The 17770-nt window shown below is 36.5% G+C and overlaps 1 protein-coding gene across 1 annotated transcript; it reads right to left on the bottom strand.

Moving 5' to 3' along the window:
* Window positions 1-790: 790 nt before the first annotated feature.
* LOC110795729 (protein disulfide isomerase-like 5-4) lies at window positions 791-17293 on the bottom strand. The gene is made up of 15 exons (XM_022000746.2): window positions 17005-17293; window positions 15891-15981; window positions 15081-15175; window positions 12855-12912; window positions 8899-9083; window positions 8010-8067; window positions 6152-6192; window positions 5932-6006; window positions 4120-4176; window positions 3127-3193; window positions 2865-3011; window positions 2356-2580; window positions 1427-1579; window positions 1263-1340; window positions 791-1183 (listed from the first exon to the last, which is right to left on the bottom strand). Exons 1-15 carry the CDS (start codon window positions 17043-17045, stop codon window positions 1106-1108), a joined length of 1449 nt encoding a protein of 482 aa, XP_021856438.1. The 5' UTR covers window positions 17046-17293; the 3' UTR covers window positions 791-1105.
* Window positions 17294-17770: the final 477 nt, after the last annotated feature.

Raw genomic sequence — 17770 nt, 5'->3', positions numbered from 1 at the left:
AAAGGAAAAAATGATTTTTTAAGAAACAAGAAACAAAATAATGCACTAAATAAGGAAGGAAATATTCACGTTGAAGCTGCTAAAACGACGCAGTTGTAGCTCATATTGCATGCAGAACTGCATGCACACCTATGCAGCAAAAAAATCTGGGTGTATACTCTCACATTATTCTCTTTTTGTGTATAGCATGAAAACAGAAAATGTGTGAGAGACCATTAAAGGGCATAAAAACACCTTTGCACGATGCACAGTAGAATATTCATAACAAGCGGCCAAACTCATGCCCAAATAATCTCAATGGTTGCCGGACATTATCTGATTATCTCATTCTCTACCACATTTTTTACGCATCTAGTGAATTAAGATAAAAGACGGATCGATTTTTTTTTTTATTTTTTTTGCAAGGTAAGATGAATAGTCCTACCAGGTCGGACCCCGGGCGGGTTTCGCAAGGTAAGATGAATAGTCCTACCGGGTCGGAACCCGCACGGATCAACCCGCCCGGGTTAGCAGGCTAGACACTTTGAGAGCGGGGGAGAGTGATAAAGGGAACCCTCCCTCAAAGTGCCCCTAGTGGGGATAGAACCCCCAAGCTTTTGGTTGGAAGGTGGAATCCTTTCCACTCGGCCAAGACACACTTGGTTAAGACGGATCAAGTTGCTAATTCTGTATTAAGGACTTTGGAAGAAATCTCTTAAAGGTTCCAAATCTCCCAATGCAAGCCAAGCAAATCAGATCAGCAAGGGAAATTTAAAAAGCTTTTGCTTCTTCCTTTCCTTCCGCTAACAGATGAAGAGGTCCAATTCCACAAGACCATGCATACATTATTTTTCATTACCAATGAGGTAAAATCCGAATAATTCAAAAATCCCAGTGATCAAAGGAACTGTGCAAGTCTCAGGGAATTCATGAAATTTCTCAAAACAAAATAAGAAGAAAAAGAAGAGAAAGTTGTGTCGATCATTTCCTATACACATTGTGTGCAGCCTACTGCACAGTTAAGAGCTGAATTCCAAATATTCCGGCCATGAGGAAAATTGTGCACCTGCGACACTAGAGCCTACTCTGCCAAAGGGGTGAAAGGAGAGAAAATATCACTTTTCTATCAGTAGTTTTTGCCTAACTCCACTTTCTTCATCATCCGCATCGTGTTGTGCAGAATAGAGTCCAAGATCCCGGCAACCTGAAACAGAGCAAATAATCTCATGAATTGACAATCAAAAGTTTCGTTAATGAGGAAGGAAATGGACAAGAACACTAACCGTGAAAACACCCCCAATAATAGCACAAATGTTGGTTAGGAAGTGCGAAAAGGATCTGGAATTTTCTGTTATCAACACCTGGACATAAATGAAAAAAAAGGTTAAATATGCCAGGTTCAAAACATAGAGGCATGAAATTTCACTTGTATCTCCATAGTAAAGACCTGCATGGGAGAGAGCTCAAAGTGAAATTTGGTGACTGGGATGTAATGACTTTGAATCAAACTACTATGCGCAGTATATTCATACTCCTCCAACAATGTATGTTGATTTGACGATCGCACTTCTGTTTTTACCACTTGAAGATAATGCTCAATCTGCAATTATTTTAGAATCAGATATTTTCCAAGAAAAGCAGAAAAGAAAAAGCCACCTCAAGAATTAGAGCATTGAACCATATCACATTAAATTTCCAATTATATTTATCCTGTTACTCCCTCCTCATATTACTCATTACACTTACTTTTGCACAAAGTTTTAGGTGATAAGTAGTTGTTTGTTTATCAATTGTTATTTTACTGAAAAAGCAGATGTAACAGGAGTTAGTGGGGTATTTTTTAATTGAATGAGAGAGGAGTGTGGGGACCAAACTTTTGTTAGTGAGAAGAGAGATATAGTATAATAATTGTGGGTCATTCCTACAGTAATTTGTAACAAATAATGTAGGACAGATAAAAAAGCAAAGTGTTACAAGAAATGTGGGACGGAGGAGTAGCACATTCATTGACTTCTACTACGTACTTTCGTATTTTGTTTCCAATAGTGCAACCCTAATGTTATTAACTCAGGCTTAACAACACTAATCTACCAGAATAAACAAGCTTGAGTGTTCATTATGTTAAAGCCTGGGAATGCAAGGCCAAGTCAGGTTTGAGCTTCAGGCCCCAAAAACACTGACCAATATTCGCGCAAGTAGTTCTAGTTTGTCCTAGCTATACAATGAATGTCCAATCAATCTTTATGTTGCCGTAAACAGTGATTTTAAGCTCCCTGTATCACCCAATTTTTTCTATATATCTACATGCATGCCAGGAGCTGCAAGGAAATCGAAATTACAGACAGATAAGACAAACAGAGATGACCAAAAACTCACCGTAACGTTTGCGTTTGAGGCTTCGTCTTGGTTGATGTATGATCTACCACTCAATCGATCATGGCTTGCACCAAGATAAGGTATGATCCTCTTGACATTACTCATAACACTGGGCGAAACTTTCTTACCAAATGAAAGATGGGTAATGACATGAGACATGTTCATCTTAGATGCATCAAATGAATGTGATCCAGAATGAGCAGAGACGATGAGGTTGCCGGGAACCTGAAAGGCACAGCATTAACACCTCATTATATGAAGAAAAAAAGGTGAAAAGGAGAGAAACATATCCAGAAAAACAAATCTTTTGCATCTTAGAAAAAAATAAATGGTTCAAATTAAGTATAGAAACAAAGGCACAGCAATACATCAAAGATTCACATGAAGTACATATTGCAGATTTAGTCTATACATAATACATACAAGATGCAAGTCATGCAGCTATAAATTTGTGGGCTGAGCTGTTGGTGACCAAATGAAACTCAATGCACGTACAAAATTTTAATTACCTTCTTAACACGGACAAATCCTTCAATTCTACAGCCACCCGAGGGTGGCGCTGGCCTCTTTGTGTTCTGAGTCTTATTGCCAGACTTGTCTTCGAGAGCCAGAGTTTGGTTCCCCAATGGGATTGCTGTAAGCAGGGATTCCATAAACTACAAAAAAGAGAAGCCTTCAATAAAAGGGGAATAGAGGAAGAAATAAATGCAACGACTAGGCAACAAAACAAGTGAAAATGAGATTCCCATTTGGTAGACAAAATATTGTCACCTTAACAAGAGTATCAGTGTCACGATCCCCATAATAAGATTCGTGCTCGTGATGTCCATGGTCATTCCTGTTTGGAAAACAAATTTAATACAAAATGGGGAATTAAAATAAGCCAGATAACAAAGGAACTCAGCAGGGCATACAGTAGTGGTCAATAATGACACAGGTGGTCATTACAGATAGGTGAACAAGAAACAATTAGTACGAGTATTACATTGGGTGAGAATTATGAGAGCACCTAGTCGATTCCACAGATATCCAGAGAGGAAAAGATATAAACAGTTTTTAAGACTATCAGGGATTGTTTCTAAAAGGCCAAAAGAAGAAAAATATTCTGAGAAGTGGACGCAACAAGTAAGACAAATATTCAAACTATTGCCTAGCAGAGATGGTTTCATTTGTTAAACAACAATTGACACCATTTTTCTGGAGTTTATTAAGAGACCTCCAAGTCTCCAACCACTTGGGATACCTCACATCGGGTGGCAGGTAAGCAATATTCACCATATATCAAAGAGATTATTTCCTTTTCTGAAATAAGAAAGCTATCTTAGAGACAATACTTTAAAACGGGAGAAGTACAAACTTATTCATGGTGATCTAGTACCAACAAGCAGGTCAGCAACAAAAGGGCTTCTACAAGTTCTACCTGGCAGCTAACTAGCTCATTGCAGTGAACAGGTCAGCAGATCAATCCTTAATTCCACATATCCGGTTAGTTTGGGATTTGGGAACTTTAGGGAGCGTTAAGTCTGAAGTGAAAGGGGTTTAAGAAGCATGCAGAAACCTACTACTCCAGTGATAAATTGAACAAGTTAATCAAATTTGAGTATTTGACAAATTTTGGAATGAGAAAGGAAATTTAAATAGCACTTGTAACATGAGAACTTTCTTTGACACTATTTCACAGTTATTGTTGGTTTTCTCACTTTTCTGTGTGACAGCTTAGATTATGAAAATGACGAGAATAAATGAGAATCAAATTTGGCTTACTTCACATCGCTTCCTTTACGGAAAACTCTGATGGATGGATAGCCTTGTACATGATGCCTGAAAATTTTCCACAAAGACAATATTAATATCACAAAAAGCTGATCATAGGATTATAGGAGCAACAATTAAGTGTTAACAGTGATCAATAAAACATTTGGATAAATATGATATACGTTTGGCAACTCTGAGAACTTTTTGTAGAGAAAAATCACATAGAAGCGCTCAATTATCCAGATAAAACTCCAAAGCTATTGTTCTAGGTTTTATTCATCGCGCCAAATAGTCATGAAATCACAACAGTAAATTCCATGTCATTTTTCTTAAATAGATCTTGACTCCCCAAATCAACTTTTTGCAATGAATTATCATGTGATATGCCTCAAGCACATAAAACTGTCTGAATTCCTCGGACCAAGCATTTATTGCCAGCCCAAGCTCAATTTTCACAAGGATGCAAGCTGATTGTACTATATATGGAGGAAACCGATACTCCGACTGACCAAATGCACCTTTCTTGGTTTGATACCCCGACAGGGGGGGTGGTGTAACTGGTGTTATGAGCAGAATTAAAAGGAAGAGAGAGAAAGAGATGTAGATTGATATTAAGGAATTACAGAGAATAGAGGATAGATTATCAAGCATTCGAGTGGCCTGATTCACTCCCAAAAGCTAAACATAGCTAATATAGCACTTCTATATTCTGAACATCTTTCTCTTGCCTACACTCCCTTTCCTTCTCTAAGTCCACTTTCCCTCTAACCAACCAACTGTCTTCTTCAAGCTACCTTTAACAAACTAATTATGTAATAGCTAAACTATCCCTCCCTATCAGGCTTTTCCATTTCAGAGGGGCTTCAAGGGGATAGAAGCAGCATAGCTGTACATAACTACAGCAAGCATAAGAGAACACCTCCATGCCCTTAGCATAGCCACCATCCTCCAGATGACCTAAAACTTGGAGTAGAGAGAAAAAACCAACCTAAAACCATACTTGAGAACAACACTCATTTTATGGCCTATCAATCTCTTTGCATAGATGTTAGAGCATCCTCCACAAGGAATGCTACAAAGACCGTAAAACACTGCGAGCAGTCTTCTTAATATAGATTTGAAATTACTTTTCATAACAAATAATGATGGTCAGTTGGTCACCATCTTTTCTCTGGCATAGCTGTTTCAACACATTGAAGTATCTTATCTCCATGAAATTTTCTCCACCGGTCAAAGAATTAAAACGCCGATCCAATCATTATGGGACTAAGACCTGGTTGTTGTTGTTGTAGTCAAAGAATGAAAACACTTTCAGAATGTCTGAATGTTTTATTCTTTTTATTTCATCACCCCCAATGGAAATGGAATAAAATGATATTATCTCCCCCCCCACCCAACCCCTTGCCTGGGAGATTGCCCAACTTGCCCTTCCAAAGCTCATCTAACTGCACACTACCACAGCCTATCACCAGCAGGGATCACTGCCCTGTCATCAGTCTCTCCCTTTAATCAATTTTGACAACTTACACAACGTACGACTTCAACAATCCAATGGCTATCAGTCCGCAGCAAATTTATAAATATCATGCACGTCTCAACATTTCTAACAAACTCAAAATACAGGACTTGATCTACCAACTGCTTCACGTAAGCAGAGTGCTCGGATAAACATCCAATAATACACGAGGAGAATGCGAGAAATATTATTTGCTGGAAAAAACAGTCCCTCGGAAGATAAAGGTGCACTAAATATTTTCATGTCTGTTCAGACATCATTTCATCACAATGATATCCATAAAAAAGAAAGATGTAGTAAAATACCTCCTACACAAATCAACTTGTACAGTACAGTCTACTTTTCCCACAAGAATACGCCCATCAGCTTCAGGGTCATGTCTGAAACAAAATAACAGAACAAGACTTTAAAATGTTGAAAGCCATAACTAAGCATTGCCTATGGCCGAAATAATACTGAGGAATGTTCCATTGACCCATCATCATGCATCCAGATCAAAGAAAAAATAAAATAATATCAACGTACCTCTCCCTCATGATCATTGCTACCTTTTCCCATGAAGGTTTCTGCAAGAGAATAACAAAATATTCTATCAGAGATGTGTTCCGGCACTTAATATGGTTGAACAAGTGAAATACAGAACAAAATACATATAAAATGCAAAAGCATTCCAAAGAATTCAAATGCACAGTTATAGCCTCCATCAGTGATCAGGGGTAAAAGTGAATATTCATTTTTAAGATCCTCCAATTCAGGATTATTGGGAAATTTCAATGAAGATAATTACACCTAAAGCATGGTGCTTATATAGAGACTCTACGAGTGCCAGCATCATTGTTTCATTTTTGATCAATAGTATGTTCATCTGAAACCTGCAAGTTGTTAGTTCTAATCTTCTAGAGGTCTTAGTACAGACTGCAGAGCCTTTGGGTATTCTTGATGTCAGCCGTCAGCGATTAAAAGTTTTTTTATCTTTTATTTTAGAAATCGTACTTGATAACAAGCCCATGGTGTCTATCAATCATTCTTTTATTAGCAATTCCACAAGTTCAACTTGATAGTGAACCATTCTTTGATGCAAGTAGGCAGAAGCCGGCCTGTGAAACCAACATATAATGGTTTTTTAGATAATCTGGGGCCCCTCTACATATATTGGTTTTTAGATAATCTGGGGCCCCTCTAGCAGTTTTGATTTATCTGATATAAGGCTGTATACATCTTGACTTCCAGGACCCTGTCAGACACTAAGATATATACTGGGTTTCTTCTTTAGGTCAAACAGTCAAGAGTAACACTTTGAAGTTGGCAAACCAACATGCATCTGCATCTGCTGCAGCAGCAAAGTCCAAAACCCTAGCACTTCACTTATATGTATGTTAAACATGGGTGTCATGGCCTAAAGCCTGAGCACATTTGATTTGGTGCTCAAATGTCCAGAATCATCCAAGACGGGACAAAAGGACCAAACCGCCAAAGACTAACGACCTTTCATGTTTCCATCCAGAACAAGTTATAAATGGTGCAAAATTTGCTGTACTTTAGTCCCAACAATGATGTCAACTAGTGCTTCATCCGATTCCATAACAGTGATAGGATAAACAATTTCAAGTTATATGCAATGTTGCAGCTAAAATAAAAGCACTGCAAAGAAAATTTCACCCCCATTATCTAATGACTAACTCAAATTCAGCAAGTATATTAAAAGCACAACAACCTTATTAGACAACAGAAGGTGCATGATCCCTTGTAAAAAAGTATTTACAAGGCGAAGTTCCCGACTTTCAGGAAATTACAAATTAAGATCAATTTTCAGCCTTCACGTGGAATGATTTTTTTTGTAGAGCACACCCAAGCAACTGTTAAAAACTGGTCCCTCAGTAACCAAGACACCAAGTAGCCCAGTATTTGAATCAAACCCCATTCATAAAATTAGAGTATTTGGAACTACCTATGGCATTGCATGGTCTAAGCTTCAAATGTTTGGAACTACCCTTAGGCTTCAGCATCTTAACTTTTGAATCTATTAAACAAACATGTAAGAAAGGTAAATTGACAGCTCGGACAAATACTGCAGTCAATACTTCATCTAAACACTTAACACCAAAAGAGTTTCAAGAATAAAAGACGCTCCTCCACCTCAATAAATGTTGTTTTAGAGCATTATATATAAATTTAAAAGGTGAAAAAATAGGAATTAATGGTTAGAAGAGACTCTTGTGCCTTCAAATGTTTTTAATTTACTTGTAAGATGACATAGAGTATCAAGTGCATTATTGACAAGGAACGTTTGCCAAACTTTGCATCTGTATTGTAGAACAGCAATTAGTTTGAGGCAAGAAAAGAAATATCTAAAACAACACTAATTGCAAGATGGAGGGAGTACCAGTCTTTTGCTCCAGTAGCACCACGGAGCATAAAAGTTGACAACCAATATATCATGCCTGCAAAAGAAAAACTTTATGTCAATCAACTGAAATTCTCTTCTGTGTCATCAAGTGAGCAACAAGTCATGCCAGACATGAAAATTAATATTACTATTAGCACACAACTGTAGTGAAGTAGTGAACTAGTGAACTAGTGACATCAACAAAATAAGGGCCTTTTAGTTCCTGGAGGGAAAAGAGAAAGTAAAAGAGGGAGAGAAACAAAAGCCACTAACCCTTCTTTTGTTGGTATCAAAATTAGAATAAAAATTGTCTTGGGTAACTTTTGATTTTAGATATTAATGAAAGGAAAACAAATTCTTTCTGTAAGTATTCTCAAACCACACCATACTGCAATGGCTTTGTCTCCTTGGCTAGCTTCATATCTTAAACAACCAGAAGTTCACCACCTTCTTGACCAACTCCACTGCTGCACACTGACCTTGATGCAGGCTGCTTCACAGTAACTCCTACATTTTCTCCCTCCCTCACTTACAACCATGATGCTATAGATTGAGACCTTAATTTGTTCAACTAAACCACCAAAGTTTTAAGTGCGGAACCTTGGTGGTCCTATCTGACCACAACAAGGTCATTGAAGCACGGAGGTTAATAGAGAAGAACACGAGGATGAAGAGAATTAGTAAAAAGATCTTAAGGGTGAATTCATTGTGCTAATGAGCACAAAAAGGATGAACTTCATGAAATAAAACTCAGAGGAGTGAAGGCTCTTCATTCCCTCTCCCATTCTTGAATACCCCTATAACAAAACGACCTTTAAATAACACTGGAGGAATGAGCAGAACCTTAAAAGACAAAAATAATTAATCATCGTTGAATAGAACTCACTCCTGTGCAGCACGTTCAAAATTTTGCCCATTTAGAACAAGGGATCCTTCACCATAGTCTTCCTCACCATCATCGTCATGTTTAATGAGACCTGTAGTGGCTCCAGATACGAACTCAGGGCCTGTTGGTCTCAAATGTGAATCTATTGAAAACTTGCGGATTGTTTTTGTTATATTCAACCTGTTCTGCAAATTAAACATACAAACTTTAGACAACTCAATGCATTTGAATATGATAAAAAAAAAAATCAGAGTTAAAACAAATGCCGGACATAAAATAGGATTAGCAACTATCTGCCCAAATAAACTATACACAAGTCTTTAAAACAAACAATTAGATATAATCCCAAAGAGTAGAACAATTTTACAATTTTCACCACTACAATGATACTAATGAAGACATACTTGCAACTAAAAGACCTGCAAAATATATTGCACTTAGCATCAAAGGGAAATTATCTTTAGTGAGTTAGTGACACAAAAGATCGCAAAGAAATTTGTCCAAACAAATTCATAATATTTCTGTTTTTTGGCCATGTGATGGACTAAATCAAAATGGCTCTTAATACCTCTTCGCTTCCTTTCCATGAAGTAGAAGATGGTCGTCCCGTTGTTGTCCCGTTATCGCTTTTGGGTCAATTGGAAACAACCTCTCTGCAATTGTAGGGGTAAGGTTGCGTACGTCCGACCCCCCCTTACCCCGCTTCTTGCGGGAGCCTCTTTGAGGCAATGGGGTAATGATAATGATAATGATGACTTTTCTAGGTAGAAACAGATGCAATCACGAGATAACAGTTTATGAGGAAGGAGAATAGTGATTTCTACTCAGATACTTCGTATATCACACTATGGGAAAGAATTTACAAGTTTGTTGCGCTGATTCTGAATAGAGCAAAACTTAATGTAATCTAGTAACAAGATACTATTTACGTGCCAGTGGCAGATACACTAGCTAAAATCCAACACATCCAATTTTTAAATCTTTCTTTCTCACTTCTATTGTTGCTTACTGTCATATTCCTGGTCTTTCAGAAAAGCAAACCTCTAACAAGGAACTTCTAAAGCTGGTATCTAATGTTGCTCATACACATCTGCAGCAGCAAGGGAAGAGATTGTGGGAATTTGGAATCAACAGAGAGAAGCAGCAGAAACTACAACACTGGGGAATTTTACAGGAGCAATGCAAATCAGTAAGAGGGGGTACTACCTCGAGTAAATTAATATCACACGACGATACCTCTCAAAAATCTCCCGCCATGATGGAACAAAAGAAGTTTGATTATACACAACCTCACCCCTATCATCCTATGATGTAGACTGTACTATTCAACCATTAATCAACAGCCTTCTAATTAGAGGTTGTTGGAGGTACAAGGTTCGAACCTTGGCTCCCTCATTTTTATACAAATTTTTTTTTGTTTTTCATTGTTACAAAAATTAAAAGTTAAAATTTGCCCCCCCCCCCCCCCCCCCTATATATAATTTCTGGTTCCACCCCTGGTATGACACACGAGGTTTTTTCTTAATCTTGTTTGTTTATAGAGTTAAGCATACATTTGGGGACTAACGTTTGAGATTTTTCACCTTTAATGACCTCTCGTATTTTTTTTCACCTGTAAGTTGACTTTTCAAACCAAAAAACTTCCAAAATTTCTGAATTTTTATGACTAATTTGATTACTATTATTATTATATAATCCCATATACATGGTATACTAAACCAAACTCAAGTACAAAAAATAAGATAAACCTAGATGAAAAACAGCTCTGTATTTGTATACAAATCCCTCAAAATTATCATCATCTTAATTTTGTGCATCTACTAATTTCAATCAGAAAAACAGAGGATAAAACCAAAAGAAATCATATAATCTGATGATAAAAATCAAAACATTGAATTCAAAAGCAAACCCTGAGTTGGGCTGTGAAATTGTTATTTAAAAGTTGGGTTCTCTATTTTATTTCACTAATATGTAATTGAAAAAAAATATAGTACAAAAATTTGGGAGACCAATATGAGGAATAGACTTGAAATCGTGTTGTATAATAGAAGATGATAGAAAACTTGAATCTAAATGTATCTAAATGGAAGTTCGGCAAAAGAAAGAATCTATTACCAAAGTATATTGGTACCTAATACATCTTCACAACTTAGGTTTATGGCCAGTTTTAATGGGATGTTAACTAATCTCTGACTGAATGTAGAAACCAATTCCTCTGCTTTAGTTTTCAACTTCATATTTTCTGTTAACCGTACAAGATTACCAAATAAGGGAAAGAAAAAAGTTTACCGTAGAAATTACTACTAGATTATTAGAAAAGAAAAAATCAATTGTATAGCTCTTATCATCTATAACTATAACTGAAGGAAAAACCGTTGACGTCATCGTTTTACACATGTCATTTTTTCATAAAAAATTTCCCTCCAAAACTGCTTATGACATCATCTTTCTTCTTCATTTATTTTTTACTTCTTGTGGCCTTTCAAGTTCCAAGATTGTTAAATATATTTCTTTTGAAAAAAAAAACATTGTGACTATCCGTTTCCCAAAACGGAGCATGACTATCCGCTTCCCTAAAAGCTTTTTTTATGTGAGTTGTGTATTTGTTACAAAATCAATTAATTCACAATAATTTATTTAAAAGAAAGCTTTAATTTATTTTTTTTAAATCGTGCATGCACGAGTATTAACCAAATTTTATTAACTAAGAGCCAACCACTTGAGTAAAAGGTGTGGTTAACTCGATTGAAAAGTTGGTTGAGGTCCTTAAAGGTGAAAAAAAACATGTGGGGTCCTTAGAGGTGAAAAAACCAAAACGTTAGTCCCAAGTGTGTGCTTACAAAATACCTGAAACATGGTACGTTGCCTCGAACCGCGATCCTGGTTCGTTCGCTCCCGGTTCACCGTGGTACGCGACCCGGATTGCCGGAGGTGATGAACCCAATTTGAAAACCCTAGATCATTATTGGCCAATCTATTCATGAGAAGCAGAAGTAAACATCTAGGGATTTTGGTCGCACATGTGAGGTGACTTCCATAAAAATCTTACCACTTTTGTTATTTACTGTTTTCTTCTTTTTACCTTGTATATTATTTGCCTATTTATTACGGAGTACTAAAGTGTTCCCGGTTCTTTAGAGGTTGCATTCCGCGTTCCCCTTGAACTCATGTTACATGTATCAGTGTGCTTAACTCTTTGTTTATGTAATAGGAGAGAGGAAGGGTACAAAATGAATAATTAGAAACAATGAAAGACGATGACTTTGGACTTTGACGAAAACTATTAAAGTGAAAGTCAGGGGTGAAACTAATGAAAGTAATTGTTTGAGAAAGGTCAAAAGACATGGCAACAGAATGTTTGGGGAGGAGAAGGGGAAAAGATAAGGAAAAACACATTATTAAAAAAATGAGAAATGGAAATACAAGAGGACATCTAGCATGCAAAAGACCTGTTGTAAACACTAGTATAGAGTTATAGATATAGATTAGAAGCACATGCAGTTTCATGCACCACTTTTTTTTTTGTCCGTTAAAGAGTACGGAGTATAATCTAATGCCAAAGAAAAGTGAATATTTCAGATTCTAGAGAAGAAACTGCCTTTTCTCAAGGTACTAACTGGAAATCAACTAGAAATGCATGACAAAGGTAGACTTGACCTCAAAACTAGGAAACTGAACAATTAATGTTGAAAAAAATCCAATGCTGGATTGGTTGTGATGTAGCACTCTTTGGCATATTTTCATGCACAGCAAGAACACCCCCCCCCCCCCACCCCACACACACACAACAGATAAACATGCCAACAAAAATAGAAGCTAAAGATCTATAATTAGTATTGTCCATGCCCCATGGTTTGGTCACTCACTAAACAGTTTTCTTATCTACATTCATATAATTGCATATACTTGCATAAAGTATAAATATCAACGAAAAGCAATAGGATTATAGTAATTACCGTTCCCAACACGTCGCTCACATCCACAGAAGCAAATTCACAAGAGAGTGCTGGAAAGCTATATAAAGATTTACGGAATGTATTAGCATAAAGCATCACTAATAAAAAATATTAGAAGCATAGAAAGGGATGAAGAGAAAAGGATGTGTTGCAGCATTGACACTACAATTTAAGTTGCCAAAGTTAATAGGTGATCAGTGCTATGACTGTCATCCCATAAGAGCATGCTATAGCCTCTTGGTAGATAGTACCTTGAGTACCAGAAAATGACAAAAGCAACAAGAACAGGCAACCGACGTTGGAAAATGCACAGATAAATCTAGTAGCAGTGAACAGAGCCGTAAACAACCAGATTAAAGCAGAAAGTTTGAAACTGATATACTACACTTAAAAGGCTATAACGTCTGAAGACAACAAATACACTGCTGCTTTAGGATTTAACCACATTACTTAAAACAAGATAAACATCTTTCAAGCTATCTTTTAACACCAACTGACAATTTTTGTCATACAACGATGCACCAGCATAAATCATGGATATAAGAACGTCTACCTTGATTATACGAATCTTAGAAAAGCGAACTAATACTTCCAATAGCTTTCCTAAGACGACTATCCAAAAATCTGGCAATTGCCAGCCTCTACCCCGTGGCACACCCCACCCTCAGGAAAGGAAACTAATATAAGAAGCATGTGGCTCTTCTTTGGCTTAAAGACTATCCTTCACCTAATCACCACGGCATAAGTGTATCTGGCATAGACATTAGTAAACATGAGAGGAGGTTTCTCTTTCAACTGCCTACACCCATGCAAATTACATTCTTCTTTACTTAATTGTCATTTGTCCGACCAAAGTCAGAGGATTTATATACGCAATCCATAATTTTATTCTCTACGTGATGATCATCTGTTAAACGAAATTTAGAGATTAATTTCTTTCAACTTCTGCCTTTTTCAAGAACTAACCAAATATAAAATAAAAGTTCTAGTAAGCACCCATATGATTCCTGGTCACCAACTTCACCCTTGGCTTCATTTTACTCTCTGTTCACTGTCCTTGCTCGGCTGAGAGATAAAGCAAGATTGTCAACAACTTTCGACTTCTAAATGTTTCAAAGATGAAGAATCCTCCTTAACTACTTTTCCACGTGCCATCACATGTATCCCAATGCAGGCTAGACCTTTTACTCCATACGTGAATCAACCATTTCTCTTTCAATTTTGGGTTTTGTAAGACATCAAAATACTAAACAACATAGGGAAGGTTAGTCTTCACGAAACATCTTCAGTTCTTGACAAGCCAGCATGAACTACAGAGCTAGCCCTGAGGTAGGAGATTCATGGATCATTTTCACTAGTATATATTATATGCTTCATTTGTTATATAACACATAAAGCGTCGTCTCAGGTTAAAGCTTTTTAAGTCTGGCCCAACTCATAGCTCGATTGGTCATTTCAAGTCAAATAGGAAGAACTAGAAGAATTTTCCAATCTACACTCATCTCTAGTGATGAGTACCATTGCCACATGATTCTTAATTCTTCAGTGGATAACGGATGGGAAGCAGGCATGTGGTTGTCCTGCCAGATTATATCCACTGGCTTATCATAAAAGAACAAATTCCTATGAAAATATCCTAAATTTGAAAGTCTTCAGACTACTTTAGTCTGACAAAACTCCATAGAATTTTGAATATGGTCACAAACTCACAATTATGGACTTAAACCTTAAGGTCATATTGGATGTCATTGGCTAAGCTACAATACTTATCCTTATTAATTGGCTTAACGACAGCTTTCACAGAGTTTTAACATTTTAAAAAACCAACAGAAGACAGGTCATTAAACAAATTTCATGAGAGTAAAGCACATTTACTAAACATATATCTAAGATTCCTAATTAAGTGATCTTATCTTTAAGATATATAGATTTCCGAAATTACATAAATCATATGCCCTGATCAGGATATTGCCCATAAACCTTAAACAGCAACAGTGTGAAATGAGAATAAGAAGCAACCATGAAAAGAAGCAATTTAAATTCGGCTTGCAAGAGGAATGATATTCATCAATTTGAATGCTAGGCAAAATTAGAAGTGAATTCCATTTATTGACTAACAACCCACACCCACCCCACCCCAAATAAAAATGCAGTCAAGGAGAACAGGTCACAGGACCTCAAAATAAGATGAACTGGTTGATATAGTTGGTTTTGTTAATATCATACCTCATATCGAAATCAATGCGTAAGAACTCTCCATCAGGACTCTTGTCAACTACCACGGATGTTGAGGTGCTCAGGGACAAATAACTACTTAGCTCCTGCAAATTGATCGTATATCATTTATCCATTATCCAATATAGTCCTGTCGCTATCAGGTATCATTTGATAGATTATATAGTCATAGAAAATAACACAAAAAAAAACATGATAATTCCAGCGAATTATAAAAATAAATAAATTTAGATTCCTTTTATGTTAAAAGAGATGTAATTAATGTTGGCCCGGGGAAATGAGGAGAATACTTTGATTCATTCAAAGGTAGGGACTAGGGCATCAAGGCCCTGCATAGCTTGAGCCACTAGCATATCCATTGCTCATAGAAATGGCTCTGATGCAGCTTATTTCATTTGAAACACTAATCACACTACACCTAATCTGGGACAAAAGTCATGATATAATCATCGAGCAAGGCTCACAGAAATTTGGAAGCCTAACAATATTTTAAAGTAAGAGTCGCCCAGATCGCAGAAGTCATTCAAGTAATTAGACAAGCTAGGGTATCTGACTGAAGTACTGAGCTACTAGTTCCAAAAGGCCAGACACCTCAGTCCTCAACCATTCCGGATCTGAAGCTTTTCTGGGCCTCAAAAAGTCAAATTTGTGCAAGCAACTAGTCAGCTATAACCCAGACTTGTCTCATTCCACACATGCAGACCATACCGAATACCGGGGGGGTGGGGGGGAGTACGACTGTAAGATTAAAACTATAAAGAATGTTGCATAAACTAAGGATACTAGTCAATAGCTACCTACCATCCCAAACAAAAATATTATGGCGAGGGCAGCTACAATAGACAATCCTGCACCTGACAATGATGCCTCTGTTAAATCTCTAGGAATTTTTCTGCATGAGAAAGGAAAATATCGATTAACATAAATCAATCAACATAAGTAAATGTACCCACCAGGACTTGAAACCATTTCCAACCTAACTATTACCAGAAATCTATTTCTCCTTTGATAAATGAACCGACTGATACATCTCTCACACAGAAAAGCAACGGAAAACAAATCTTCAAACGCATTATCAGAATTCCCTTAGAAAAGATTTCACTAAGATATATTGATGTTTAGTACTTTAGTGTATTTTTATAGAGTAAAGAGGCAATTTTCACTTTGACACTACACTCTGATGTCCCTTAAACTTTAGCACACTTTCGAAGAGGTTCCTTCAAGCTATCACAAAACATATAACTATGAAAGCCAATATAATCCCAAACTTTTTTTTTTGTTTCATAAACGATAATAGCTATATAGTATATACACATCATAAATTGGTAATAAAGGGATGATTGGTGATATTGAATTATCTTATATTTTGGATAAAACTACTTATTTTTCATATGTGGATATGCCATGGCCAATTTGTGAAGCAACACGCGAAGCATGCCTCTTCACTGCTCACCAAGAATGAACCAGAACAACACTCAAGAAAATCCATGAAACTCGAATTGACAACTACAGACCATCAAACTTAGAATTTGAGGATAGTGATCAGATAATTGTGCAAATCCAATGTCCAAATCCAGCTAATTTCGTAATTTCCTGTCCAAAATGGTCTAAATTTTGAAATGTCAAACTACAACTCCATCAATTATATCCACAATGCATTCACTCTAATGCTCAACCATCCAATATTCATAAATAATTTCCTCTTCAATACTCCAAATTCTTACAAATATCATATAATCAATGTCAAATTCCTTTAATCAACACAATATCAATTATCAAACAACAACAACAATTGACGATGAAAATGCACATCAAACACATTACAAATTAGGTTGAATTCAAGGCGAAATCAAACAAATCGTAGCACAAAAAACATCGATTTTCAAATTTTAAAGAACATGATAAGTAATCTGACCGATAAAAATCGACGGATTTGAGCTTGCTGGAAGAAATCATGGCGTTCCAACAAAAAAATAGCGGGCAAAAGTCGGTGAACTGAGAAATAAAAATGGAGAACTAGGGATCTGCAGAGAGAGAATTGAGGAGCGATGAAGAGAGGAAGGGAGATCTCAAGAGGAATTTGGAAGCTTCGGTATCTCACTCTTGTGAGATGAATACTCCGTAATCCGTATAGTGTCAAACGTACGTCACTTTATTATAAATGCATTTAGCAGCAGCACTGCAATTTGCAGCAACGTTTTATCGTAATAAGGGACTATGGGAGGTTGGTCACTTGGTCTAAATAGTTGCACACCACTTCTTTCGACATTATTTTTGTTTAAATATGATAAATCTTTTGCCACTTCTTTACCACTAAATCCATTCAAATTATGATGTCCCTAAAAAAAACTAAATTATGATCAAGAGTCTTTTAATCTTCTATAAGTCATAGTTCGAGTAGAGAGGAGTATTGACTATTCGCTCCAATTATACTCCGTATTTTAATTGATATTTCGAATTTGATTGTTTTGTATTATGTCATGTGGAGTGTGTGGTAATGGATTTGATTTGGTTAGATTAAACTTTGTATACTTAATTCGTTCCTTAAATGTTACACGTTTTTCAACACACACTTTGACTCTTCATATCTCGACTTTTCAACACACACTTTGATATTTAGAAAATTTATATCGATAGCAAGATCCTACAGGACTACAATTTTTCTTAGGTATGAATTACAA

This window comes from Spinacia oleracea, chromosome 4 (assembly GCF_020520425.1).
Source record: "Spinacia oleracea cultivar Varoflay chromosome 4, BTI_SOV_V1, whole genome shotgun sequence".
Taxonomy (NCBI): domain Eukaryota; kingdom Viridiplantae; phylum Streptophyta; class Magnoliopsida; order Caryophyllales; family Amaranthaceae; genus Spinacia; species Spinacia oleracea.
The sequence above is the reverse complement of the archived record's forward strand: the minus strand, read 5'-3'. Positions and strand labels throughout refer to the sequence as shown.